Here is a 23,244-nt window from a genome sequence, read left to right as displayed (position 1 = left end):
GACAGAGTGTGTGTGAGCACAAGTGGGAGGAGTAGGGAGAGGGGGAGAAAGAGAATCTTCAAGCAGCCTCCACCCCGAGCACAGAGCCCAGAGCCCAGTGTGGGGCTTGATTCCATGACCCTGAGATCAGGGCCTGAGTCAAAACCAAGAGTCAGGTGCTTAACTGACTGCACCACCCAGGCGCCTTGAAGTGGATATCATTTTAATTCCCATTTTACAAACAGGGAACTTGAGTCTTGGGGAGATAAACCGATCTGTTCATTGTAATCGGCAGAACCAAGGTTAGCTTTTGAGTCCTCTAATCCCAGAACAATATTCTTGACCTCTGTACACCCTGTCTCCTAGGTGTGGCCATGTTGGATGACTTATAAAATCTGTCATTCATAGAGAGGGAGGAGCACCCAAGGCATCAGGGACAATGGCTCTTGTCTCTTACTATTCCAAGCTGTAACTGTTAATGTTGAAGATGTAAGTGCTTGTCGGGCATGTCTAAGCAGGGGGTTGGGGGATGGCTGGGAAGCCAGGAAATGAAGATTGGTCATGTGCTCATGGCCTGATTATCCTGTTTTTTAAACTTTTAAAGTTTTTGGTGTTTTAGTGTCTGAAATGGAAGATGATGACCATTTAAGAGGCAATACTTGAGAATAGTCACAGAGTTCTTTTGACATAGCATTTACTGTGTAGTCTTTGGGATTTTCATTTATTTCATCAACAAATATTTTAGACTCCTACTGCGTGTCAGACATTATGCATACAAACATGAGCCAGTTAGAGATGGCTCCCCATGGCAAGGGAGAAGGATAGTAAGCAAGCAATCACATATGATGTCAGGGATAGAAAAAGTCCCCTGCTGTGGGAGCACATTGAACAGGCACTCAATCTAAGCTAAGGTGTAGGCGGAGTAGTAGGGAGAAGCATCCAATTCCTACTGCCATTAACTTGCTGTACGGCCTCAAACAAGTTCCCTACAGTCCAAGACCTCCATTTCTTTGTATAACGTGGGAGAATGATCTCCATATCACAAAGGCTTTAGAGAAATGTATTAAATTACTATATAAAGTAGCCAATACCATGGCCAGCAGATAATAGATGTTTATTTTATGAAGTTATTTTGTCCTTTTGTTATTTTTCAAACACTTCCATTTACTAATGAGAAGAAGAGGAAGAAAGTTTTACTTAGATAATGGATTCTAAGTTTAGCAAACAGAAGTGAATCAGAGCCCAGTTAGCTAATTCAATTTGGTACCTAGTAGTGGATTCTGCTACGTGTCCAAAACTGTGCTAAACACAGCAGATATGAAACCAGAGACCCAGGAACCCGCTGGGTTAAAATTAAAGCAGTCCCATATTGTACAGGGAGGCAATGAACACGTTTTTTAAAAAAAGATTTTATTTATTTACTTGAGATAGAGCAAGAGACAGAGAGAGAGAACACAGAGGGAAAGGGAGAAGTAGACTCCCCGCTGAGCAGGGAGCCTAATGCAGGGCTCGATCCCAATACCCTGGGATCGCGACCTGAGCTGAAGGCAGACGCTTAACCGACTGAGCCACCCAGGCACCCAACACCCTTTCTTCAAGTGCATTTTGTGAACTGCCAGTGACTTCATCTTTCCCATTCCATGGCCTCAATGTTCACACTCACTCAGGGAAATGCTAGATATTGATTAACAGCCTCTAATCACTAGACTCTATAATCACAGAGGAACTTGCCATACAACCCTCTACTGATGTGCCAGAGAACATACTAATAAAAAACGTAACCAGTGTGGTGGAGGGAGAGGAGGGAGAGGAATAGTTTCTTCGAAAGATATATTTTGCCTAGAGAAGAGAGGATTTGGAATGAGGGCACATCATGCATACTCTGTATTGCTCAGACAGAACTCAAACCAATGACTAGAACATGCCAGAATTCAGGGCATGAAAAATTCTCTAGTACTAGCAATGATTCTAAGTGGGGTAGGCTTCATGGTACAATAATCAGTGCCAAGACTGCATGTGCATAAGCAATCCCCAGCCAGGTTTTCTGTGGGATCCACGGATCCAGTCCTGGTCTTTCTAAGGTTCCTTCAACCTCTGTTTCTATGACTCAGATAAGAATTAGGTTTGTGGTGAAATAATATTTATTAAAAATCATCACTGCATCTTGTACACCTTCCATTTTTTATCTTAAAAGTCAGTGTAAAGATCTCACTCTCTTAGGGAAAAAATTCTGTGCTCTTTTGAGTCTTACCAGAAAACTCATCCCCTTGCCTTTGTTTAACTAATCCTCACTACTTGTTTTTCCTCTGGTCTGAAATTCCACCTTTAGTCACTGATGAAGGACTTAACATCATTTTATATTTTCAAGAATCTCTTACTCTGAGATGAGAGTTCCAACAGGATGAAAGTTTTGTCCATTCTTTTTTTACAAAAAAGGGGAATTAGTTTAGCACATGTGCAATGATTGCTTTTTTTTTTTTAAGTGTCAGCTCCAATCAATTAATAGTGGCTGCCTTGTGGCATTGAGCGGTGAATGATTCTAAGGCTGAGTCAAGGTTCATAGAGAAAGAGGGCAATGATTACTCAGTAGTGTCTGCAGTGGGTGACAGTCTGGCAGCTCTCAACCAAAGTCTTAGCCATCCCTAGAGTAATAGGTCCAATTCTAATTGTTCCGGGAGTCTCAGAGTAAGATCTCAAGAGCACAGCTCTAAGAACACACAACAGAAGAGGGGCCAAGCATTATCACTGCTTAGAGTACCCTGCAAAGGATGATGAAAACCTGCCAAAGATAATTTTTCCTTTGCTGACCCTCATTTTCCATCACACATCATCCATATTCTTTATCATTAGCTGATGTGTCCCAAACCTAAATAAGAACAGAATTGTCATTATTTTTCAGGCAGCTATATCTTTCATATGTGTGTGTATGTGTGTATGTACATTTTTTTTTTGCCTAGGAAACCAGAAATAAGAATATATGGGTAGCACAACCAAGCGATGGGCTGACAATCTTAGATATTATCTGGTCCAAATCCTCCATATATAAATAAGGAAACTCAGGACGGGAATTATTAAAGTAGTAACCAGTGATCTCCCATTTCCAAAACTTTTGGATTTCACATTTCTCTTAAACTTTTTATTTAATCAGTAAATACCTGTTTCCTCCCCTAGCCCCCCAAACTGGGTGTTAGGCAAAGGTGACAATAGCTCAGGAATGTTGACACCTCAGTTTTCATTACTAGCTCTTGGGTGGTGTGGGCTCCAAAGTCAGACAGACCTGAATTTCTACCTGTGAGTCCCTGAGCAAATCCTATGGTCCTGAGTCTGTTGTTATCGATCATTTTTTTACATTAAGTTTTTTATTTTAATTCCAGTATTATTAACATAGAGTGTCACATTAGTTTCAGTTATGCAATATAGCGATTCAGCAATTCTATACATTACTCTGTGCTCATAATGATAACTGTACTCTGAATCCCCATCACCTATTTCACCCATCCCCCCACACACCTCCCCTCTGGTAACTATCTGTTCTCTAGAGTCTGTTTCTTGATTTGTCTCTCTCTCTCTCTTTTTTCCTTTGCTTGTTTGTTTTGTTTCTTAAATTCCATATGAGTGAAATTATACAGTATTTGTATTTCTCTGACTTATTTTGCTCAGGATTGTACTCTCTAACTCCATCCATGTGGCAAAATTTCATTCTTTTTTATGGCTGAATAATATTCTATTGTACATTTATGCCATTTCTTCTTTATCCATTCATCTGTTGATCGACGTTCAGGCTGCTTCCAAAATTGGCTATTGTAAACAATGCTGCAATAGACAGAGGGATGCATTTATCCCTTTGAATTAGTATTTTTGTATTTTTGGGTAAATATACAGTTGTGTGACTACTGGATCATGGTGTAGTTCTATTTTTAATTTTTTGAGGAGCCTCCATACTGTTGTCTACAGTGGTTGTACCAGTTTGCATTCTCACCAACAAGGTATGAGAGTTTGCTTTTTTTCATATCCTTGCCAATACCTGTTGTTTTCTGTGTTTTTATTTTAGCCATTCTGACAGGTGCAAAGTGAAATCTCATTGTAGTTTTGATTTGCATTTCCCTGATGATGTGTGATATTGAGCATTTTCATGTGTCTGTTGGCCATTGGGATGTCTTCTTTAGAGAAATGTCTGTTTCTGTCTTCTGCCCATTTTTTAATTGGACTATTTGGTTTTTTGGCTGTTGAGTTGTATCAATTCTTCATATATTTTGGACACTAACCCTTTATCAGATACGTCACTTGAAAATATCTTCTCCCATTCACTAGGTTTCCTTTTAGTTCTGATTACTTCCTTCACTGTGCAGAAGCTTTTTATTTTGATGTAGTCCCAATAGTTTATTTTTGCTTTTATTTCCCTCGCTTCAGGAGACATATCTAGAAAAACGTTGCTATGGTCAATGTCAGAGAAATTACTGCCTGTGCTCTCTTCTAGGATTTTTTATGGTTTCAGGTCTCACGATTAGGTCTTTAATACATTTTGAGTTTATTTTTGTGTATGGCGTAAGAAAATGGTCTAGTTTCATTCTTCTGCATGTGGCTGTCCAGTTTTCCCAACACCATTTATTGAAGAGATTGTCTTTTCCCATTGCATATTCTTTCCTCCTTTGTAGAAGATTAATTGACCACGTAATTGTGGATTTATTTCTGGGTTTTATTATGTTCCATTGATCTATGGGTCTATTTTTGTGCCAGTATCATTCTGTTTTGATTCTTACAGCTTCATAATATAACTTGAAGTCTGGAATTCTGATACCTCCAGTTTTGTTTTTCTTTTTCAAGATTGCTTTGGCTATTTGGGGTCTTTTGTGTCTCCATACAAATTTTAGGATTGTTTGCTCTACTTCTGTGAAAAATGCTGTTTAGTAGGAATTGCATTTAATGTGTAGATTGCTTTGGGTAGTATAGACATTTTAACAATATTTGCTCTTCCAATCCATGAGCATGGAATGTCTTTCCATTTCTTTGTGTCATCTTCAATTTGTTTCATCAATGTCTCATAGTTCTCAGAGTATGGGTCTTTCACCTCTTTGGTTAAATTTACTCTAGGTATTTTATTATTTTTGGTGCAATTATAAGTGGGGTTGTTTTCTTAATTTCTCTTTCTGCTGCTTCATTATTAGTGTATAGAAATGCAATAGATTTCTGTACATTGATTTTGTATCCTGTGACTTTACTGAATTCATTTGTTAGTTCTATAGTTTTTTGGTGGAGTCTTCAGGGTATTCTATATACTGTGGCATGTCATCTAGAAATAGTGAAAATTTAACTTCTTCCTTACCAATTTGGATGCTTTTATTTCTTTTTGTTGTGGCATCAGAGGTGGGGTCTTTTTATGGCAGTCACGTTGTAACCAACATGAATCACCAGATCCCAAAGTAGAAGTAAGCCTTTAAAGATGTTATCACCAGTCCTTACTCAAACCAAGATATCACAAGAATGTTAAGGCCACAAGCTCCCTGGTCAATTTTAGATAAAAGACTGTCAGTGGAGGTCCATGTTGGCAACCCTGTGGGGACCCCTCCCACTCCTGAGAGCTTTTCCTGTATTTTTGTTTAATAAAACTCTATTGCTTTCTCACTCTCCTTTGTCAATGAGATTCATTCTTCAATTCTGTGAGACAAGAACCTAGCTCTCCTGCTTCAAATAGCTATTAACTCTTCTTTAAATGTCTGGTAGAATTTGCCTGTAAAGCCATCTGGCTCTGGACTTCTGTTTGTTGGGAGTTTTTGGTTACTGATTTCATTGCTGGTAATAGGTCTGCTCAGATGTTCCCTTTCTTCCCATTTCCAACATGGCAGGGCAATCCAAGTACTTCAGGTAGGCATATTTTCTGAAGTCCCAGACTTCTGCAACAAACAAGACTCCCAAGTGTCTCTTATTGAGGATGCCATGGTCAGCATACTGGAATCAGCCTTTGCAAGGCTTCCGGATACCTCTGTTCTGCCAGTAATCAAGGCTCTCAGGTGCCTCTTAGTGAAGGATATTCCTGCAGCCCAACAAGTCATGTACTTGCAAAGCAGTCCAGCCTCCTCCACCTGTACCCTATAGACTGTCTACGTGGTGTGTTCCCAAGCTTCCCCAGAACTTGAGGCTCCCAGGTGCTGTTTTTGGTTGGCTTCTCAGTCCTCTGGGCAGGCTCTGATCTGGCAGGGCAAATGCAATTCCTCTGGATCTGCCTCAGATCTAAGCCTCAAGGGCTGCATGTACTCAGAAGTGATTTCTGGTTGTCTGTCCTGGGTCATTGAAAAAGTTCGTTCCTTCAATTGCTAGAAAAAAAGGCCCAATTTCATTGCCAACTCCCATTTCTCGTAGAGCAACTTCAGCACTGGATGCACTTCATCTGCACACTTGCATCCTGATGTCTTCACTGGTCTAGCAACTCCTCGTCCTTCTCGTGTCTGCCTTCGAGTTTCATGATGCTCTCAATCTCATACAGCTCCTGGGCCAAGAGGCTGCCCATGCACTTCTCTTGGTTCGCCTCGCCAGTGCTGTCAGCAGCCTTATGGCCTTTAGACAGACTGCATGATGTGTTCCTGGCCTTTTCCAGAACTCAAGTCTTCCAGGTGTTGTTTTTAGGTGGCTGCCTCGTATGTTGGGCAGGCCTATATGATCCTGAGTCTGACTATCTTATTCAAGAAATAAGAGTATTGTTGTCTAAATATAGTCATATGAAGTCACAATAAACACTCAATAAATTAGGTCCCATTTCCTTGGGTTTGGTCCCAAGGCCTATGCTCCCCCATTCTCCAGGGACTTGAAAATGTGCCCAGCACTGGAACCAGGCCTTTAACCATTTATCTGAATCTGTGGTAGTACATGTTTACCTTCCCTCCTGCCCCCTTCAGAACTTTGTCCGTGTCAACAGGTATTCCCAGGAAATTAGATATTTACCAAAGGTGCTTATTGATTACTGCAAGGTCTACATGGTATAACCTTGAAAAAACAAGTAGGTTGACATGACTCACTTTAAAATCCAGTATTCATTAATGAATGCCATCCATTAACAATATTTCTCCATTGTCATGAATTTCTTCAATATTATCAGGGTCTTACTGGCTTAGAAAAAATATTCACCAGGAAAAGGTTAATTATTAATAGTAATTACTGGAAAAGAATATAAAAGGATTCTTCAGTTCTTTCAGACGATAGAGCACCTTCTTTTAAGGTTCATCTGGAACAATGAAGACTCTTAGACCCATATGTTTTCTTGTTTTCTTCAGCTACGTTCAATGTCAAACTCTTCAGAGAAGTTTACTAGCTGCAGGTAGGGATCCTATTTACAATCTATACATCCCATGTGCCAGGAGATAAGGCATAATGACTACTAAAAATATACTAAAATATAAGGAAAGGTTTATCTTCCTCAGTGCTCATCACTGTCAACAGAGTCATTGGAAATTGCTAGAAATTAATTTGTGGAAGGGATGCAGAGAGAGAGCTAATATATAGAGGCAACACACACAGGAAGATCTTGTTTTAGCCTTACTTCCACTCTAGGTGAGGGAACAATACTTTTCAAACTTGTGTTTGATAATGGCTGAATGATTTTGGATAAAGCAACTGTGTTTATAATAGCAGGAATAATATTATGAGCTACATTCTTCGGTACCTATTCTATGCAACGTGCTGTGCTCGGCACCACACACGGATGTTTCCATTTAATCCTAACAACTATCGAATGTGGTCGAGTTTATTTATGTTTTCTAGGTAGAGAAACAGAAACTTTGAGAGCTTAAGCTATTTTTCCAAGGCCACACTCAGTATCAGAGCTAGAAATTGAACTCAGACTAAGTGACTCCAAAGCCTTTCCCCGTAATAGAGACGATAATGGTTTCTTTATCTGCCCAGCTCTTTAGAAGCTGTTAGTATAAGAAGATATTGTTTTCAATAGAGAATGTGTGTGTGTGTGTGTGTGTGTGTGTGTGTGTGTGTGTGGTGAGTGGTGGTGATAAGAAAGATAAAGTTGATGAGTAAATCCAGAATGGGTGAGATATTGCCTTTGCCAAATGAAGTCTGGCAAAGTGCTAATGTTTATACGTTTGCTCCCAATGTTAAACTTTAATTTTCTTAGTATTCCTTGGATATACTAGTAACTTCTAATATAAAGAGTTAAATAACCAAATCATGTTAATTAATTCAGCTGTGTCAACACAAGTACATGCAACTTTAGCATGGGCTAATGACAGATTTCAAGTACACAATATATTTGAAGAGAAATAAGTCATTCACAGAATGCAGTTTAAACTCAAGTGAAGACGTAGTCTGGTAATTCATTTTAATTTTGATGGTAACTAAAATAGATCTGGTAATTTATAAGTGAATAAACATGGATTTCAGGATTATAAAGGGAGATTTCAATTTTGAAAATATCCTCTTATGCAAACAAAATCTTATTTTTTTTTCAGCCTTGCGCCACATTAATAGCCCGAATTATCTGCAGGAGAACTTAAGGGACATGTGAGTTTTGTTACCACTATTCTCTTCTCTGAAATATGAAATCACAATCATTTTGGAAGGGGGACAGGAGTAGTGATCTAACAATGATGGAGGAAGAGTTTGATTTTATCTTTAACACTCTTATAAGTGTTATGTTTCAGCACCAGCATTATGGTTGCTCAGTTTCTTCAGAAACTAACTTATGAAGAAGTACAAACCATAGTTGAAGAGTTGGTAGATCTCGCAGAGAAGTGCAAGATCCTCAAGGCACATGAGTCACCGTCAGAATGCTCTCACCAATTGGTAGGTGGATCATGTTTTGCCCTTCTCTCTCTTTTTTTAAACTAAAATTCCAATCAGAGGTGTTGTTATGAAGTGGAATGTTGAAGAAGTAGATGGGGGATTTTAAGGCAGCAATATGTATATCAATCAATACTCAAAATATAATCTTTGTAGGTTTATATGCCTACAGTTCTTCATTGCATCTCTGGGAGATCAGACTCAGGGAACCAAATGCTCAAGACAATGAATTATAACCTAGAATGACAATTTGTTCATTTCAGTTGGTTGCTCTGCCTCTCCCACTGGAAAACTATTATCTGACATCCTTGTATAAAGGTTCCTGGGAAATCAAAGTACTAATTTAAAGAAGTTTCTATGAGTATATGAAAAAGAAGAAAAAAGTGAATATTATCATGGGCTTTTTTCCTAGTTAGTAGAAAATCTTGGGGATCACTACTCTCTTATGAAGTGTGTCTATCTTATTATGAGCAAATTCTTGATGAACACTAACATATTTGTACAATCCACATATTTTTTGGATAATGTATCTCATCCCAAACATTTTAAACTACAGATCAATAGTTTTCTTCTTTATTGGTAAGTTGTTCTTTTTGTTCCATCTTCTCGGGGCTAAAACCTACCTATCTCTTAATAGACTCTTAGTAGACATAGAAAAACCATCAGTCTAATTAGAAACACTTTTATTTTATTTTATTTTTTTAAGGATCTATTTTTTTGAGAGAGAGAGATGTGGGGAAGGGGCAAAGGTAGAGAGAGACAGAGAATCCTCTAGCAGATTCCCTGCTCAGCATGGAGTCCCATGTGGGGCTTGATCCCAGGACCCTGAGATCATGACCTGAGCCAAAATCCAGTCAGCTGCTTAACTGACTGAGCCACCCAGGCATCCCTAGAAACACATTTGGAATGAAGTGCTTCTTCTGCTAGTGACTTGTCTTACTTATTTAATAGTGATTCCTTCTTATCTCTACTTCAAAAGACGGCCTTTTTTCTGCCTTTATTCCCTAAATCTAGACATGTATGTTTGAGGTTTACAGCATCCCACTCATTTACTGCCACTCAAAGGTATTTGAAAACTAGCTGTATTATTACATTTTCATTTGAACATTTGACACTGAATACACACTGCCTTGGAGTTCAATTCTTAAAATAACTTTCCATGGAAACCAAACTAATAACAATTAGGAAGCAAGGAAAGCAAACTCCATTTATTTCTTGGTGGATAGTTATAAAAAAAAATACCTTGATTTCGTTAGGCTCTGGAATTTGGCTTATGTTTAATACCTCTTAATGACTGTATGAAAATAAATTTGAAATCACAATTATTTTGGAAAGAAGAGAATGGTAAATTCCATTTGGTCCATGTCCAGCATGTGGGAATTTAGACTTAAAAACCTAAAAAAACTTTAGCTCAAAGGAGCTATGTCCAAGGATTATTAAATACAGAGTGTAAGATCATATGCTCAGTGGCCTTTTTCTTGATAATAATTCTTCAACTTTCCTAAGAATGTAGATCACACATGCTTCCCCTTTAAATTATTATTCCTCCTACAGATGACTACCTTCCTAGAGCACATTTGTGATAACCAAGGAAAGGCTGGCAAACAGGAGTTTTCTGACTGTTGCAATATAAATAACAAAGCAAGACTCAAGTGCTTCCTATTACACAAAAAAGGTGATGCAGATTACAGTGATGTATTCCAAATTCCGAATCCTGAGCGGATCTGTGAGATGGACAAAGAGAATCAAGTGCCAGCGAAGGAGAGGTAAGACATTTCTCCTTGCCATACTCTCTGAAGAAGAGTGTTTTCCAATTTTGAAGACAGATCTTTTTTATATGTATGGGACTCTGAGAACACAATTTTATTACATGAATTAAGGTAAAAATTTGAGCTGCAATATATATTTTTCTCCCTCAGAATGACAATTACAGTCTCAGTGAACCTGACAGGGCATGGAAATGTCTGTGTGTAGAAACATTAAAAATGACTAGGACAAAATTTTTTTAAAAAAAATATTTACAAAATGACTAAGACAATGTAAAGGACCCATCTCCTTAATGGTTAGATTAGTCAGACCAATAGCAAATGATGTGGAAAGGTACAGCAAGTAGGCAGAGCATAATAGACAGAGTATTGGGGACAGAAAGCAGGTAATAGCTCCGATAAGGGCCTGGCATTTGGAAGATTCATCAAGGGATAACATAAAGGGTATCTGATAGGCATGGAGAGAGCCTGTCATTGGGAACCTTGGAATAAGTGACAATTGCAGATTAGACAGAGACGAATTTTCTGCTCATTAACTTTGATTCTATAATTCCCATCTGGAGTAGATAGCATTATAGAAAATGAGTAGACAAGCTTCTATTTTGCTTTCCTAGTGAGCATAGAGGTCTATCTGTAAAGGAGTGCGAGCAAGTGGCTTGGGTTTAAGGCAGGAAACCATGTCTAGAGAGGTAGAAATGGTAAGAGAAACAAAACGCTTCAATTCTCAAGGAATGCAATTCTAGCCATCTTATCAAGACAGGCTTAGACATGGGAATCAGGTAAAGAGATCTGTTGCTGGTTCTAGAGGGCAAGGAGCATGGCAGTGATTTGATTTCAGATTTTACACATGAAATTTTAAACCAGAGGTGAATAAACAGGGTGACTTGATGTTGAATAATGTAAACTCTTTTAATTCACCCATGTGGAGGCAGAATTGCCCCCAGACATTATTGAACCTTCATGAAGAAATTAATTGGCCCTAGCCACTTAGGTATAAAGGACTGGGGTACCTGGTGGCTCAGTCAGTTAAGTGTCCAACTCTTGGTTTCAACTCATGATCTCAGGGTCTCAATATCCAGCCCTGCAGGGCTCTGCAGTCAGGGTGGGGTCTGCTTAAGACTCTCTGCCCCTCCCCTTTGTGCGTGTGTGCATGTGTGTGTGCGTGCGTGTGCGTATGCATGTATGCACGTGCATGCATGCTCCCCCCCTCAAATATATAAATAAATCTTTAGAAAAAAAAAAGGAAAAGAAAGGACAAAGGACGGGATTGGACAGGTTCCAACTTGTCTGACATTAGGGGCAACCAAATGGGAACCAAAGTAGGACTCAGATACTCTTTACTATAGTGCTTCCACTCTAAGGGAGAATTATAAAATCAGGTTTTGGTTGAACCCTCTGAGATTACAAAAATCTAACCAATACTCAGGCAGCGAATCTAATCTCTTCTTGAATATTAACAATGAAGTCCATATTAAGGAGTTATTTTAAATGCTAATCTTAACTGATATGCAGACACCTATAGATATTCAAGGAAAAATAATTTTCTAATTACTTGTCTCATAATTATAAGGCAACAACTTCATTTAATTCTCAACCAAGGAAACAATAGCACATTTAGAGCTGGGGTAAGAAATCAGCTCTTTAAGACTTTTCGGAAGATAGCATAGGCTACAAATACACAAAACCATAATTACTGTACCTTTGGATTATCTGAGGAATTTTCAATAGCAATTTTAATTATTGTAAGCTTCTATTGTATGTCTGACTGTAGAACCCAACTTCCAATCAAACGTGACCCTGTGTTACCTTACAGTTGAGACATTCCATTTTTTAAATGGTTCTAATTATTAGAAAGCTTTTCCTTATACTAAGTTAAACTTTGTCTTTGGAGATTTGAAATTAGATTTGCTCATATTGAATATCTTCTAAGGGAACTGTTACTGTAGCACAAAAATAAACTCTTAATGCAGCACACACAATAAAGAGCAAGGTATTGAATGGCTTTGGTGAAATTTCATATTGGCCAAGAATTTTGCCTTATGTTGGGAGGCAGGTTGTTGAAAATATCAGTTCTGCTGTTCTGTTCTGTTTCTACAAGTTGGGCTTAAGAAACTCTGCTGATAGGGGCACCTGGGTAGCACAGCGGTTAAGCATCTGCCTTCGGCTCAGGGCGTGATCCCGGCGTTCTGGGATCAAGCCCCACATCAGGCTCCTGCTATGAGCCTGCTTCTTCCTCTCCCACTCCCCCTGCTTTGTGTTCCCTCTCTCGCTGGCTGTCTCTATCTCTGTCGAATAAATAAATAAAATCTTTAAAAAAAAAAAAAAGGAAAGAAACTCTGCTGATAGAAGCCTATTGATGAAAATTCCAGGGGTTTGGGACCTCTTGGTGAGAATGAAGAGGGGTTTTTCTGGGGAGCACAGACCTACTTTTCTAAGTCTTGCTAATGAATATTGTTTAGTTCTATTATTTGGCCTATTTTTCTCTTTCCATGGTTTATGGATGATTTTTTCCTTTATAGGTTTTTAAAAAGCAAAAGTAACAACCCCAGGATAAGCCAACTTTAGTGTGGTAGCAAATAATCTCTAATTTTCAGCAGCTCAATATAACAAAAGGTTTGTTTGTTTGTTTGTTTCACTCATGCTATCTGTCCAATGTAGATTGGAAGGAGGTCTGCTTATCACGGTCACTTAGGGACCTAGGTTGACAAAGACACCATCTCAACACTTGCTTCTTTGATTACCATGGCAGGGAAGGGGATGATAGTAAATCGTGTATTGCTTCTTAACCTGGTTTAGAAGCAGCACTCATTATTTCTTCTCACACATCATTAACCAGCAAGTCACATTGTCATACCTCACCTCAGAGGGGGTGGGAATGTGCAATCCTACCATTTCCCTGAAAGGAGGGGAGCTGGAAATCTTTGGTAAACAACTCTAATGGCCACCACCTCTGTCATCCACCCACAAGAAAAGATTTTGTACTTTTAACCGAAAGGAAACGTTACCACGGGATTGCTACACACCAGTTGCTAGATAAGGCCTCTGTTGATGTTTGGTTAGTGCTTCAGGGCTCCTGCAAATCTCCAGTCTTTCGTTATGGCACCATTATTCCCTATTGGGTCACAGAGCAGCAAGAAATACTCTTCTGATGAAGTCACATATGGATATAGTCCCTGACCCCAGAAACTCTAGCCACCTTCTTGGGTGGGATTTTGTCTTTTAGGCTCTGTAGTACTCAGGGATTTCTATTGAAATATTTTAAGCATTTCCTTGGCTATTTGTCATGAGATATAATTGCTTTTTCAATTGTTCCAGGGAAGGCAGGGGTAGCAATTTTTCTTTGGACTTCAGTGTTTTCTGCAGCTGTATCTTTCTCTGGGATCCCAAAAGGACTAGGAGTTAGATCCCAAAGGAGCAGGCATATAGATTTACGTATTATCCAAGGAACTGGGGGTGGGAACAAGTTAAAACATGAACCGAGTCCCTATTCTATCTATTGCTTCCTCCATTATCCTTTCAATGTTGAAAACCCGGTTTTCTGGTATCACCATTTTTCTGGTGATTTCAGCCTGCTTTACAGATATTACAACTTAAACTTGTATTAGGGATAGTAGTATAATAATCAGGATGCACTAAGCTATGCTGTGGTCACAAGGAAATCCTAAATTTATAAATAAATCCTAAAGTACTAAATATTGGCTGAATTCAGTAAAGATTATTTTTTCATATCACAGTCTAAATTGGGTAGTTCTCTTTGGTGACTCTCGAAGAGTCTGGCTCCTGGTTGAATCTTGGGCAGATTTTTTTTTCAGGCCTGACAATAGGTAATTACAGGTGACAGGCCTCAGGGGGGCAAGCTGCCCTTCCCACACCAGACTGGGGCAGAACACATTTCAATCTCTGAGGGAGCTGTAGTCAAGGGCTCCCCCCTCCCCACCCCCAGACTGGCCGTGCTTTTGTGCACAGCTTCATTCCTGGCCCTGGGACCTCTGTGATGACTTCCTCGTTGGGGTGATGGAGGGAGAAACTTGGACAGACCTCTGTGCACTTTGGCTCAGCACTCAGGGCTTTCCCACTCCCGGCCCTTTCCCCTCCCCGTCCCCCTGCCCTAGGGTCCTTCAAACCGAAAGGGCCTTTTGTTTGGGAATCCCACAGGAGAAAGCCCTTCCCAAGTCTGTGGTGTTCTACCAGATCCTCAACTGGTGCAGGACCTTGGGGGGAAGTGGACAGGGGGAGAGGAGGAGGAGTCGACACTTCTGCAGTTTAACCTCTTGCTCATACTTTCCCAGTTGGTGATTAAAGTCTTGAGTGTTACTTTCATTTGGTTTTAGTTGGCTACTCTGACACTTGGCAGTTCATCTCTCTCTAAGTCAGCTCTGGTCCTGACAATTCTCCTCCAAGGGGTAACTCGGGAATGCAAGATGTTTCCATCTCTATATTATCTGAAGCGTGTGCTTCCAAGGTCACTGTGAAACAGAAAGAGAGAGAGCAGGGAACTGTGCTGAGACATTAACAGCCACGCCTCAGAGCGTTGTGGAAGCACATTCATTCACATTTCATCATCTGTAACTCAGTTACATGTTCTCAGCCTAACTGCAAGGGAGTCTGGAAAAGGAGTCTCCCTACGCACACGGGGAAAGAAAATGGATTTGTGTGAGCATTGAGCCAGTTTTTGCCTGTAACGTCATCTTGTTGAGTATTTTTGCATGTGTGTCTGTGGGGTCTTTTGAGCAAGCTTTGCAAAAATACGAGGAGATATGTATTAAAAGTGAAAGGCAGACCTAATGTCCAGGCTTTACTAGTGTGAGGAATGAATGAACTAGAGAGAGAAATAAAGACAGGAGACTTAGTAACAGACCAAAATATTGAAGGGCACGTCTTGGAGGACAATGGCATTAACCTTCCTAGTCTAGAAAGAACTTCTGGATGATCTTGAGAGTCTCCTCCGCCCTCACTCATAGATTCTTAATTTAATCCTCCTGCACCTGTTGTGCAAGCCTGCATTTACAACTCAGTTTGGACTACTGGACTTTCTTTCTTACATAAAAATAAAAGTTTTAGTAACTTTTTCTTTCCCCACCAGCCTGGAAGTTACAGTTGGTCACTTCACGGGCATTCAGTGAATGTCTGACTAATTTCACAGTGATCCGTCCAGAGTGACATGAGCATGTGATGTGTTTACGTACTGTGCTACCGCATCTCTTTCACCATGAAATTCTAGAAGCTCAGGTCAACAAAACTAGATGAAGAAACAGTGTTGGCACATGTCCTTGAATTCTGAATTACACAACTTCGTATTTGCCCAATTACAGGTACATTTATGAAACATCTCGAAAGTATCCATTCTTGTATGGACCCACTATTCTGACCATGTCTGCTTGTTATGAAACCACTATTCGGTCATGTTGCCAAGAAGAAAATAAAACTGAATGCTTCCAGATAAAGGTAAACTCTTCGTACGTCAACTGTTATTTAGAACCTTGCTCTGCAAAGTGTGGACTGTGGATCAGCTCATATGCATAGGCTGGCAGCTCACTGGAAATGCAGAATCTGAAGCCCTTCTCCAGACCTACTAAATAAGACTTCATGGTGATGAGAGACTGGGGCGATTCACATTGTTATCACAATGTGAAAAGTGTGATTTAGCCTAGACATTACTTCATCATAAATATTTAATATGCAAGTTACTATTGTTGAGTATCAAAACACCCCAAAATTTATTGACTTAAGACAACAACAATTATTTTGTTATCTCTCATGATTTCTGTGGGTCAGGAGTTCAGGAAAGGCTCATGATCTTTCTTGTGGTTGCTGTCAGACAATGGCTGGATCTAGGACTCTGGGGGGCTGAAGTACCTGGGGGCTAGTTCAACACCGCTTTCTTCTCACAGAATCTCAGGGCCTTTCCACGTGGTCTCTCTGCCTTGGCTAGTTTGGGAGTCCTCACAGCCTGGTAGCCTCAGGGCAGCTGGATTGCTTCCATATGGCCCAAGTCTTCAAGAATGCGTATTCTAGTGGATAGGGCAGAAGTTGTATGGCCTTTTTATGAGCTAGCCTCAGAAGTTACTTCTGTCTTACACTATTGGTTGAAACACCATGAAACCTCACCGGTTTGAAGGGGATAGTATATATACTGTACCTCTTGATGGGGAGATTGTCAAAGTCTCATCGTAAGAAGAGCACAGAATAGAAGCTATCGCTGCAGCCATCTTTGGAAATACAAACTACCACCTTAACTGTAACCATGTGGCCTTTTCTCTTTCTTTGAATAGATGTAAATCAGTGATTAGTTCTATGATAAAAGTACTTTCCATGCATGCTCACTACAGGTTTTAAATATCAACATAAAATGACCATCTTTGCTAGAGAGAGCACCAGATGGATTTTTCAAAGATTGTACTGAAATGAGTAGTAGTTTGATAATCATGCTGATGAATTCCTCAAGACTAAATGCAGTGCCACTTTATTCTTACTGTTTTCTTTGATCTTCTCAGTGCAAATCTATCTCATATTCTTCAAAACCCCTATTTTCCTATTCCTCTAAGCCTATTTTTCCTTCGAGCTCATCATCTACCTTGTGTAGGAAATTAAATAATGTATGTAAAGAATTTCTGACATATGCTCAAGTACTCAATAATTATAGCTATCATCATTAAAGATATTATCATTATCATATATAACTTAAATATATATATATATGTATATATATATCTATTACCCCCCTCTTCATTTGTCCCCTAGTGACTCCTTCAGAAGTCAATTCTGAATTCCTAAGCAGGACAGTCTTTTTTTTTTTTTTCCTTTTAGGCTTATATTAATTAAAAATGGAAAAACAAATGATCATGCAGACTTATATCTCATTACTTCACATTTCTAAAGAATGAACTTTTTTGTGGGGGTTAAGCTTTTTTTTTAAAGCAACTTGTGCTTACTCTTTTAAGTTACAACGTTTTCTTAATTTTGACCCTTCTCAGTGGAGAATTTTCTTAATGTATAACATGCCCCTATAAAGTTAGCCAAGAGTTCTTCCCTCTTCTATTCCACTTTATGATCTTTACAGTATTGCTGCCTCTAGGATGTCTATTCCTAATAGTTCTTCATCCTTCCTCAGAGAAAAGGACATGACCAAGTGTGTAAAAATTGTGTCTCTGATCAGAGAATGTGGTTTATGAGTTAAGTCTTAAGAGACTCTTGAAGAAGTAGACAAGCTTGTTTGTACTAGATTTTTAATGAGTGTACTACAACAAAATAAGGATTAAAGTAATAATCATATTTACAATTAATTATAAAATATAGCTATATTTAACAATAATTACTAAATTAAGTTATAAATATTGTGCTAGTTTTGTGGTTTGACTGTTGCCTTTGTATATATTTTTTGACTTGTTCTTAAAAATAGCACTGTATGGTACAGTTAGCCAAAATAAAAATAATCTATGGTCACTATAATGTTTTAAGTGAAAAAATAGAGTTGTTCTGAAATTTTAAAATATTACTAATACTCCCAGTACACAGAGATACCAATTTTAGTATATTTCCTTTTATTCATTTTTCCATTCACAGATTTTATTTTTACATTGTTGTGATCACACTGCATATCTAGTTTTGATTTGAGATTTAAACATACCTGCTTTTTATTAGAAGTATACATTTTGTCAAAAATAATGTGCCATTATTTACTTTACCATCACTCTGCTGTTGAGACATTTTGTTTGTCTCCAAAATGTTGCCATCGTAACAAAACATGCATGTTCTTCTTTTTGCATAATTATGTTTTTTTTTATGTAGAAGAATTTATTTGCAATTGTTTCCAAAGTAAAAATCCTGGGTTAAAAACTATGAACATATTGGGGGTGGGAGACTTCTTTAATGTATACTGCAAAACTGGAGCATGTATTTTAGATAAGCAGTAGGAGACATATGCAAGATGACAGAGCTAGTAACTTGAATAAAAACAAAATACAACTGTAAGACATTATTGAAACTTATTCTTGTGGCTCTCTGGACTTTTGTTTGCTCACTTTCATGTCTTCTTTTTATTCCCTATGTTTGAGGTTCTAGAACAGGTGATCTCTGGGAAGTGAGATGCTATTTTATAAAACCAACCAACCAACCAACCACATTGTGCTTTTGCATTTGGTCTCTTTTAAATGACAATAAGGACTTCCTAATTTTGAGGAGATAAACAACTTTTGCTTTTCTTTCTTGTTTACTAATGACAAGAATGACTTTTTCTGTTATGACCACATTTCTTTGATGAGTTGTTTTTCTAATTACAGCTAGAACCCATCAGAAAATACATTAGAGAAATATCTTTGAGGCATCACCATTTATGTGAAATTGGGATTAAATTCAACCACAAAGTAGCAAAAGCAGTGTAAGTTACTGAATGAGATATATGAACTCTGTTGCTGTTGGATTGCCGCATTTGATCAAACTCATTTGAAAAATCATTTTTCTTTCACTTAATAACGTCTCTCAGTGCAAACCTGGATCCTTTCTCTACACGTATGCTACTTGCCTGTTCAATAGGGCACATGGAGCTGGGCTTGAAACCACACAATCCACTGTCTCCTGCCTCAGTTTCTTCCATCTGCTCAGATCCCTTGGTCTCTGCCTTTGCGCACAAAAGATTCTGTACATGATCTTAATTGTTCTGCATAATAAAAGCTGGCAGACAAAATGTATTCTTTTCTCTGGGAAAACAGGAAAGATTTTGGTTCCAGTGTCATGCAGAACAGAAAAATCTAGTGTTGTTTTCTGGGTGGGGATGGAAGAGTGTGGGGTGAGGAGAATTGGATGTTACTCATTGTGCCTTTTTCCCGGCCCAGATTGTAATTCTGTCCAAGTTTACCTGTGAAGTGATGTGTCCTTCTTTATATCACTTTCTTCCCCAATTTGCAACAACACTGGGCTGCATGGAAGCTTAGTTCTCCTTATAAGGAGGCCCATTTTCCCTACTGCCAGAGAAATTTGGGGGATGTTGCTCAGTTGTCAATGGGGAGAGGCAAGGGAGACCCAAGACTCTTAGAATTGTTGCCTTTATGATGAAGAATTTTACTTGGAAAGTCAGGTCAGATAAATTTCCAAATTACCCATCTAAGCAACTCAGCTTCTTTAAGTGATCATTTCAATGATGAAAATGACTATATTTTGCATGATTATGAATTGAATGGTATTTGTTTTGTGATTTAGATCTTTGTGTGACTCTGAGTGCTATGATTGAAGAAATAGAAGGCATTTAAAATATGCTGTCTTCCTCCTACTTTTGCAAATGTGTTTATTATTTTGGTTACTCAATGAACTAGAACTAATTTTAGAAAGGATTGAATTCAAAATATGGTTTAAAATGTACTTATTTTTCTTTTCAGGGAATTGGTTCTGCTGACTAAAAAACAACCGAAAGCTAACTTTTCTGAAATTGCCAGGCTGGCCGTGGATATTAAAAATCTGCATCAGACGTGTTGTGAAGGAGATGTAGTCGCATGCGTACTTGGCAGGGTGAGAGCCTCTCCTTTCTTAAAACTCACTTCAGCCTTGAAAAAAACTTGCAATTCTTTTTTTTTATGATTTTATTTATTTGACAGAGAGAGAGAGAGAGAGAGAGAGGGAAGCACAAGCAGGGGGAGGGGAGGAGGAAGAAGCAGACTCCCACTGAGCAGGGAGACCCACATGGGGCTCAATCCCGGGACCCTGGGATCATGACCTGAGGCAAAGGCAGATGCTTAACCAACTGAGCCACCCAAAGCGCCCCAAAAGTTTCAATTCTTAAAGAAAGGTGACCATGGTACGTAATGAATCTAAAATAAAGTTATGAGCATTTCTCAATCTTACCAGAATTACCAGAATGTCTCCCCTCTTGTCTTGTCCCAGCTCAGGCAATGATTTGATTTGTTTCTTTCTCCCTCCCACACTTCTTTCCTCCCTCCTCTCCTCCTTCCCTTCCTTTCTTCCTTACTTATCCTTTCTTCACTTTATTCTGTTTTTCTTTAATTTTTAGAGATGACCTCTAATTGCCTTCCAAATAGGGTTTATATTTCACTCACCTTTGAATCCCAAGCAAGTCCCAGAATTGCAACCTAGAGCTCCAGGCCACATCAGCCTGGAGGAAAAGAGAGACATCAAGACAAAGAGGTGGGCTTGCGGTTTGGGGACATGGACACCATGGAATTCACCTGCCCCTCATCCAAGTGTAAAGTCTCTAAATCCCAGAGAAGGAAAAATTGTAACTGTCAAAAACCCAACGAGGCCTTAGTAAATCACAGGTTACAAGTCATGTTCCTACTCATTCTGCAAGTTAGAAAATTAAAGAATTTTCATCATGATAAATAAAACCCAGGAACAAAGAAGGACTAGTATCATCATTTCATAGGGATGTCCATGACTCCTATGGACAGGTGTCTCCACCTTCAACTATTTCAGTCCTATTCCATGAAAGATTAACGGATATAAGTAACTACGGTGTTAAAATAGAAAGTCATCGCATAGACACTCAATAGCACCCCTCGGATTCTACGTCCTCAACTATTTACTTTGCTAGAACAGAGTTGGGGTCTGACCACAGCTTTTCTTTGGTACCTATTGTGGTTGTGAAGTCAGCGCCATATTCAGCCCGACTGCTGGGAAGGGTGACCACAGGCACTGCCCCTTTCATCCTGGAGATACACAGTATAATGTCATTCTTGAGCTTCTGTCTGTATGGCAGGAATCCCAACGAGTGCTAGAAGAAAGACTCCCCTGCTTACTTAGAAGGAGTCCTGGATTTTCAGGACAGACTATTAGAATGTATTTGTGTGAAGATTAGGTGAACTTGGGGGAAGAGTAAAGAGAAAGTGGGGACCAGACAGACTCAATCGTAATTAAAACAAAACAAAATCTCCAATATCCTTTAACACATAAACAATACCCATGCCAAAATAACAACTCCATTTATAGTTCTACACCATGTCAGGAATGCCAGAACAATTGTTAATGATTTCATCATATTGGCTAGTATTCACAAACAATATAAAATAACTATAAATGGTTCTAGCATTCCTGTCTTGGTCCAGACTTTCATGGAAACAGGTTTAAAGTTATTCACTTGAGAAAGGTATTGTCTGTGTTTTAAGAGATTTTTCATTCTTATTTTAGAGGTTAGTTTTTTTAAAAAAGAATTTATTTATTTATTTGAGAGAGAGCGTGCACATGAACAGGGTGGAGGGGGGCCGGAATCTCAAGCAAACTGTGCTGAGCACAGAACCCGACAAGGGGTTTTATCTCAGGACCCTGAGATCATGAACTAAGCCCAAATCAAGAGTCTGACACTAAACCGACTGAGCCACCCAGGCGCCCCGAGGTTGTTTTGCTTTTAATTGGGATGGATTCTTAACATTAGTAAATGTTCTTTTGTTTTCTTAGGATCATCCTTTGATTTCCATTTAACTTATTCATTGGTGAATCATATTAAAAGATTTCTTAATTTTTAATCATCTTTACATTGCTACATTCATCTCATTTTGCTTTATTTCTGGATTTTATATATGCATAATTTTCAAATTTTTGCATTTGTGTTTACATGAAATTGATCTGGAACTTTCAGGTTTTGGTATTCAGTTATGCTACCTCCCCAAAATTGCACTGTTCTTCCTTTCAAAATCTCTGAAATAATGTAACAGTATTGAGCATGACCCGTTTTGCGAAGATTAGAAAGAGCTTGTCCGTGAAACTGGAGCAGAGATTGAGACAGAAACCCATGAGACAGCTTTTCTATTTCTTTTGCTATAGATTTATTTTGACAAATTTCAGTCTATCCTCGCTATTTATTAATTCAGTGTTTGTGAATTCACCTATTTGCCAACAGTTATCTGTCACCCCCAAGTCAATACTCACAGCACTTTGGTGGTAGTCCGCAGGCTTGTTGGGCACGCTCAGAGCAGTGGAGAATTTGAGTTGCCTGATGCCCGTAGTCCTGCTGGGAGGAAATACATCAAGGTTCTGCCTTCTTACTGTAAATAAATGTCCTTTCTGCAGTCTAGTGCCACATTTTCCACATTTTTGTGTTTTTTTGTTGGGGAGTTAGCTGTTTGAAATGGCCCCCAAGCATAGTGTTGAAGTGCTGTCTGCCTTCCCCCAGGGCTGATGCATCAGTATTCGCAAATTCGGTGAATTTATAACTATTGTGACCATTCAGCATCACCTGCACCATTTTTGGGTCAGGTTTTAGAACACACATTTTTTATTTATTTATTTATTTATTTATTTATTTATTTATTTTTAAAGATTTTATTTATTTATTCGACAGAGATAGAGACAGCCAGAGAGAGAGGGAACACAAGCAGGGGGAGTGGGAGAGGAAGAAGCAGGCTCATCGCAGAGAAGCCTGATGTGGGGCTCGATCCCATAACGCCGGGATCACGCCCTGAGCCGAAGGCAGACGCTTTAACCGCTGTGCCACCCAGGCGCCCCTAGAACACACATTTTTAAAAAATAAAGTCTCCTTTATCAGCATTTTCTCATTTAGTATTGAGTTCTACATAATAATGTTATTTGGTAATTAAAAACATCAAGTATGTATAGTTCCTTTTCTCCATGTATTTGCGTTTTCTCCTTTATTTAATTAGCTTTGCAAAGGTCCTGTTTAATGCATTGGTCTTCTCCAAGGCAAAGGTCTCGGGCTTATTTATTAACTCTACTAAGTTTCTGCTTTTAATTTTATTAGTTCCCTCAGATTTGTTTA

The 23,244-nt window shown here is 38.9% G+C and overlaps 1 protein-coding gene across 5 annotated transcripts in view; it reads left to right on the top strand.

Annotated features, from left to right (window-relative positions):
- Positions 1-7,179: 7,179 nt before the first annotated feature.
- The window catches only part of LOC100472552 (alpha-fetoprotein), a 44,981-nt gene continuing 28,916 nt past the window's right edge, over positions 7,180-23,244 (top strand). For all 5 annotated transcript variants that reach the window (XR_004628851.1, XM_034671736.1, XM_034671733.1 and 2 more), the window contains exons 1-7: positions 7,180-7,288; positions 8,430-8,481; positions 8,622-8,763; positions 10,315-10,526; positions 15,839-15,971; positions 18,806-18,903; positions 19,898-20,027. Coding sequence is in view for 4 of the 5 variants with exons in the window: in XM_034671736.1 (XP_034527627.1) it covers positions 7,204-7,288; positions 8,430-8,481; positions 8,622-8,763; positions 10,315-10,526; positions 15,839-15,971; positions 18,806-18,903; positions 19,898-20,027 (852 nt within the window). In the remaining variant the exon portion in view is untranslated. The remainder of the gene's footprint in view (positions 7,289-8,429; positions 8,482-8,621; positions 8,764-10,314; positions 10,527-15,838; positions 15,972-18,805; positions 18,904-19,897; positions 20,028-23,244) is intronic.

This window comes from Ailuropoda melanoleuca, chromosome 11 (assembly GCF_002007445.2).
Source record: "Ailuropoda melanoleuca isolate Jingjing chromosome 11, ASM200744v2, whole genome shotgun sequence".
Lineage (NCBI taxonomy): Eukaryota > Metazoa > Chordata > Mammalia > Carnivora > Ursidae > Ailuropoda > Ailuropoda melanoleuca.
This window is presented reverse-complemented; position numbering and strand designations above follow the sequence as displayed.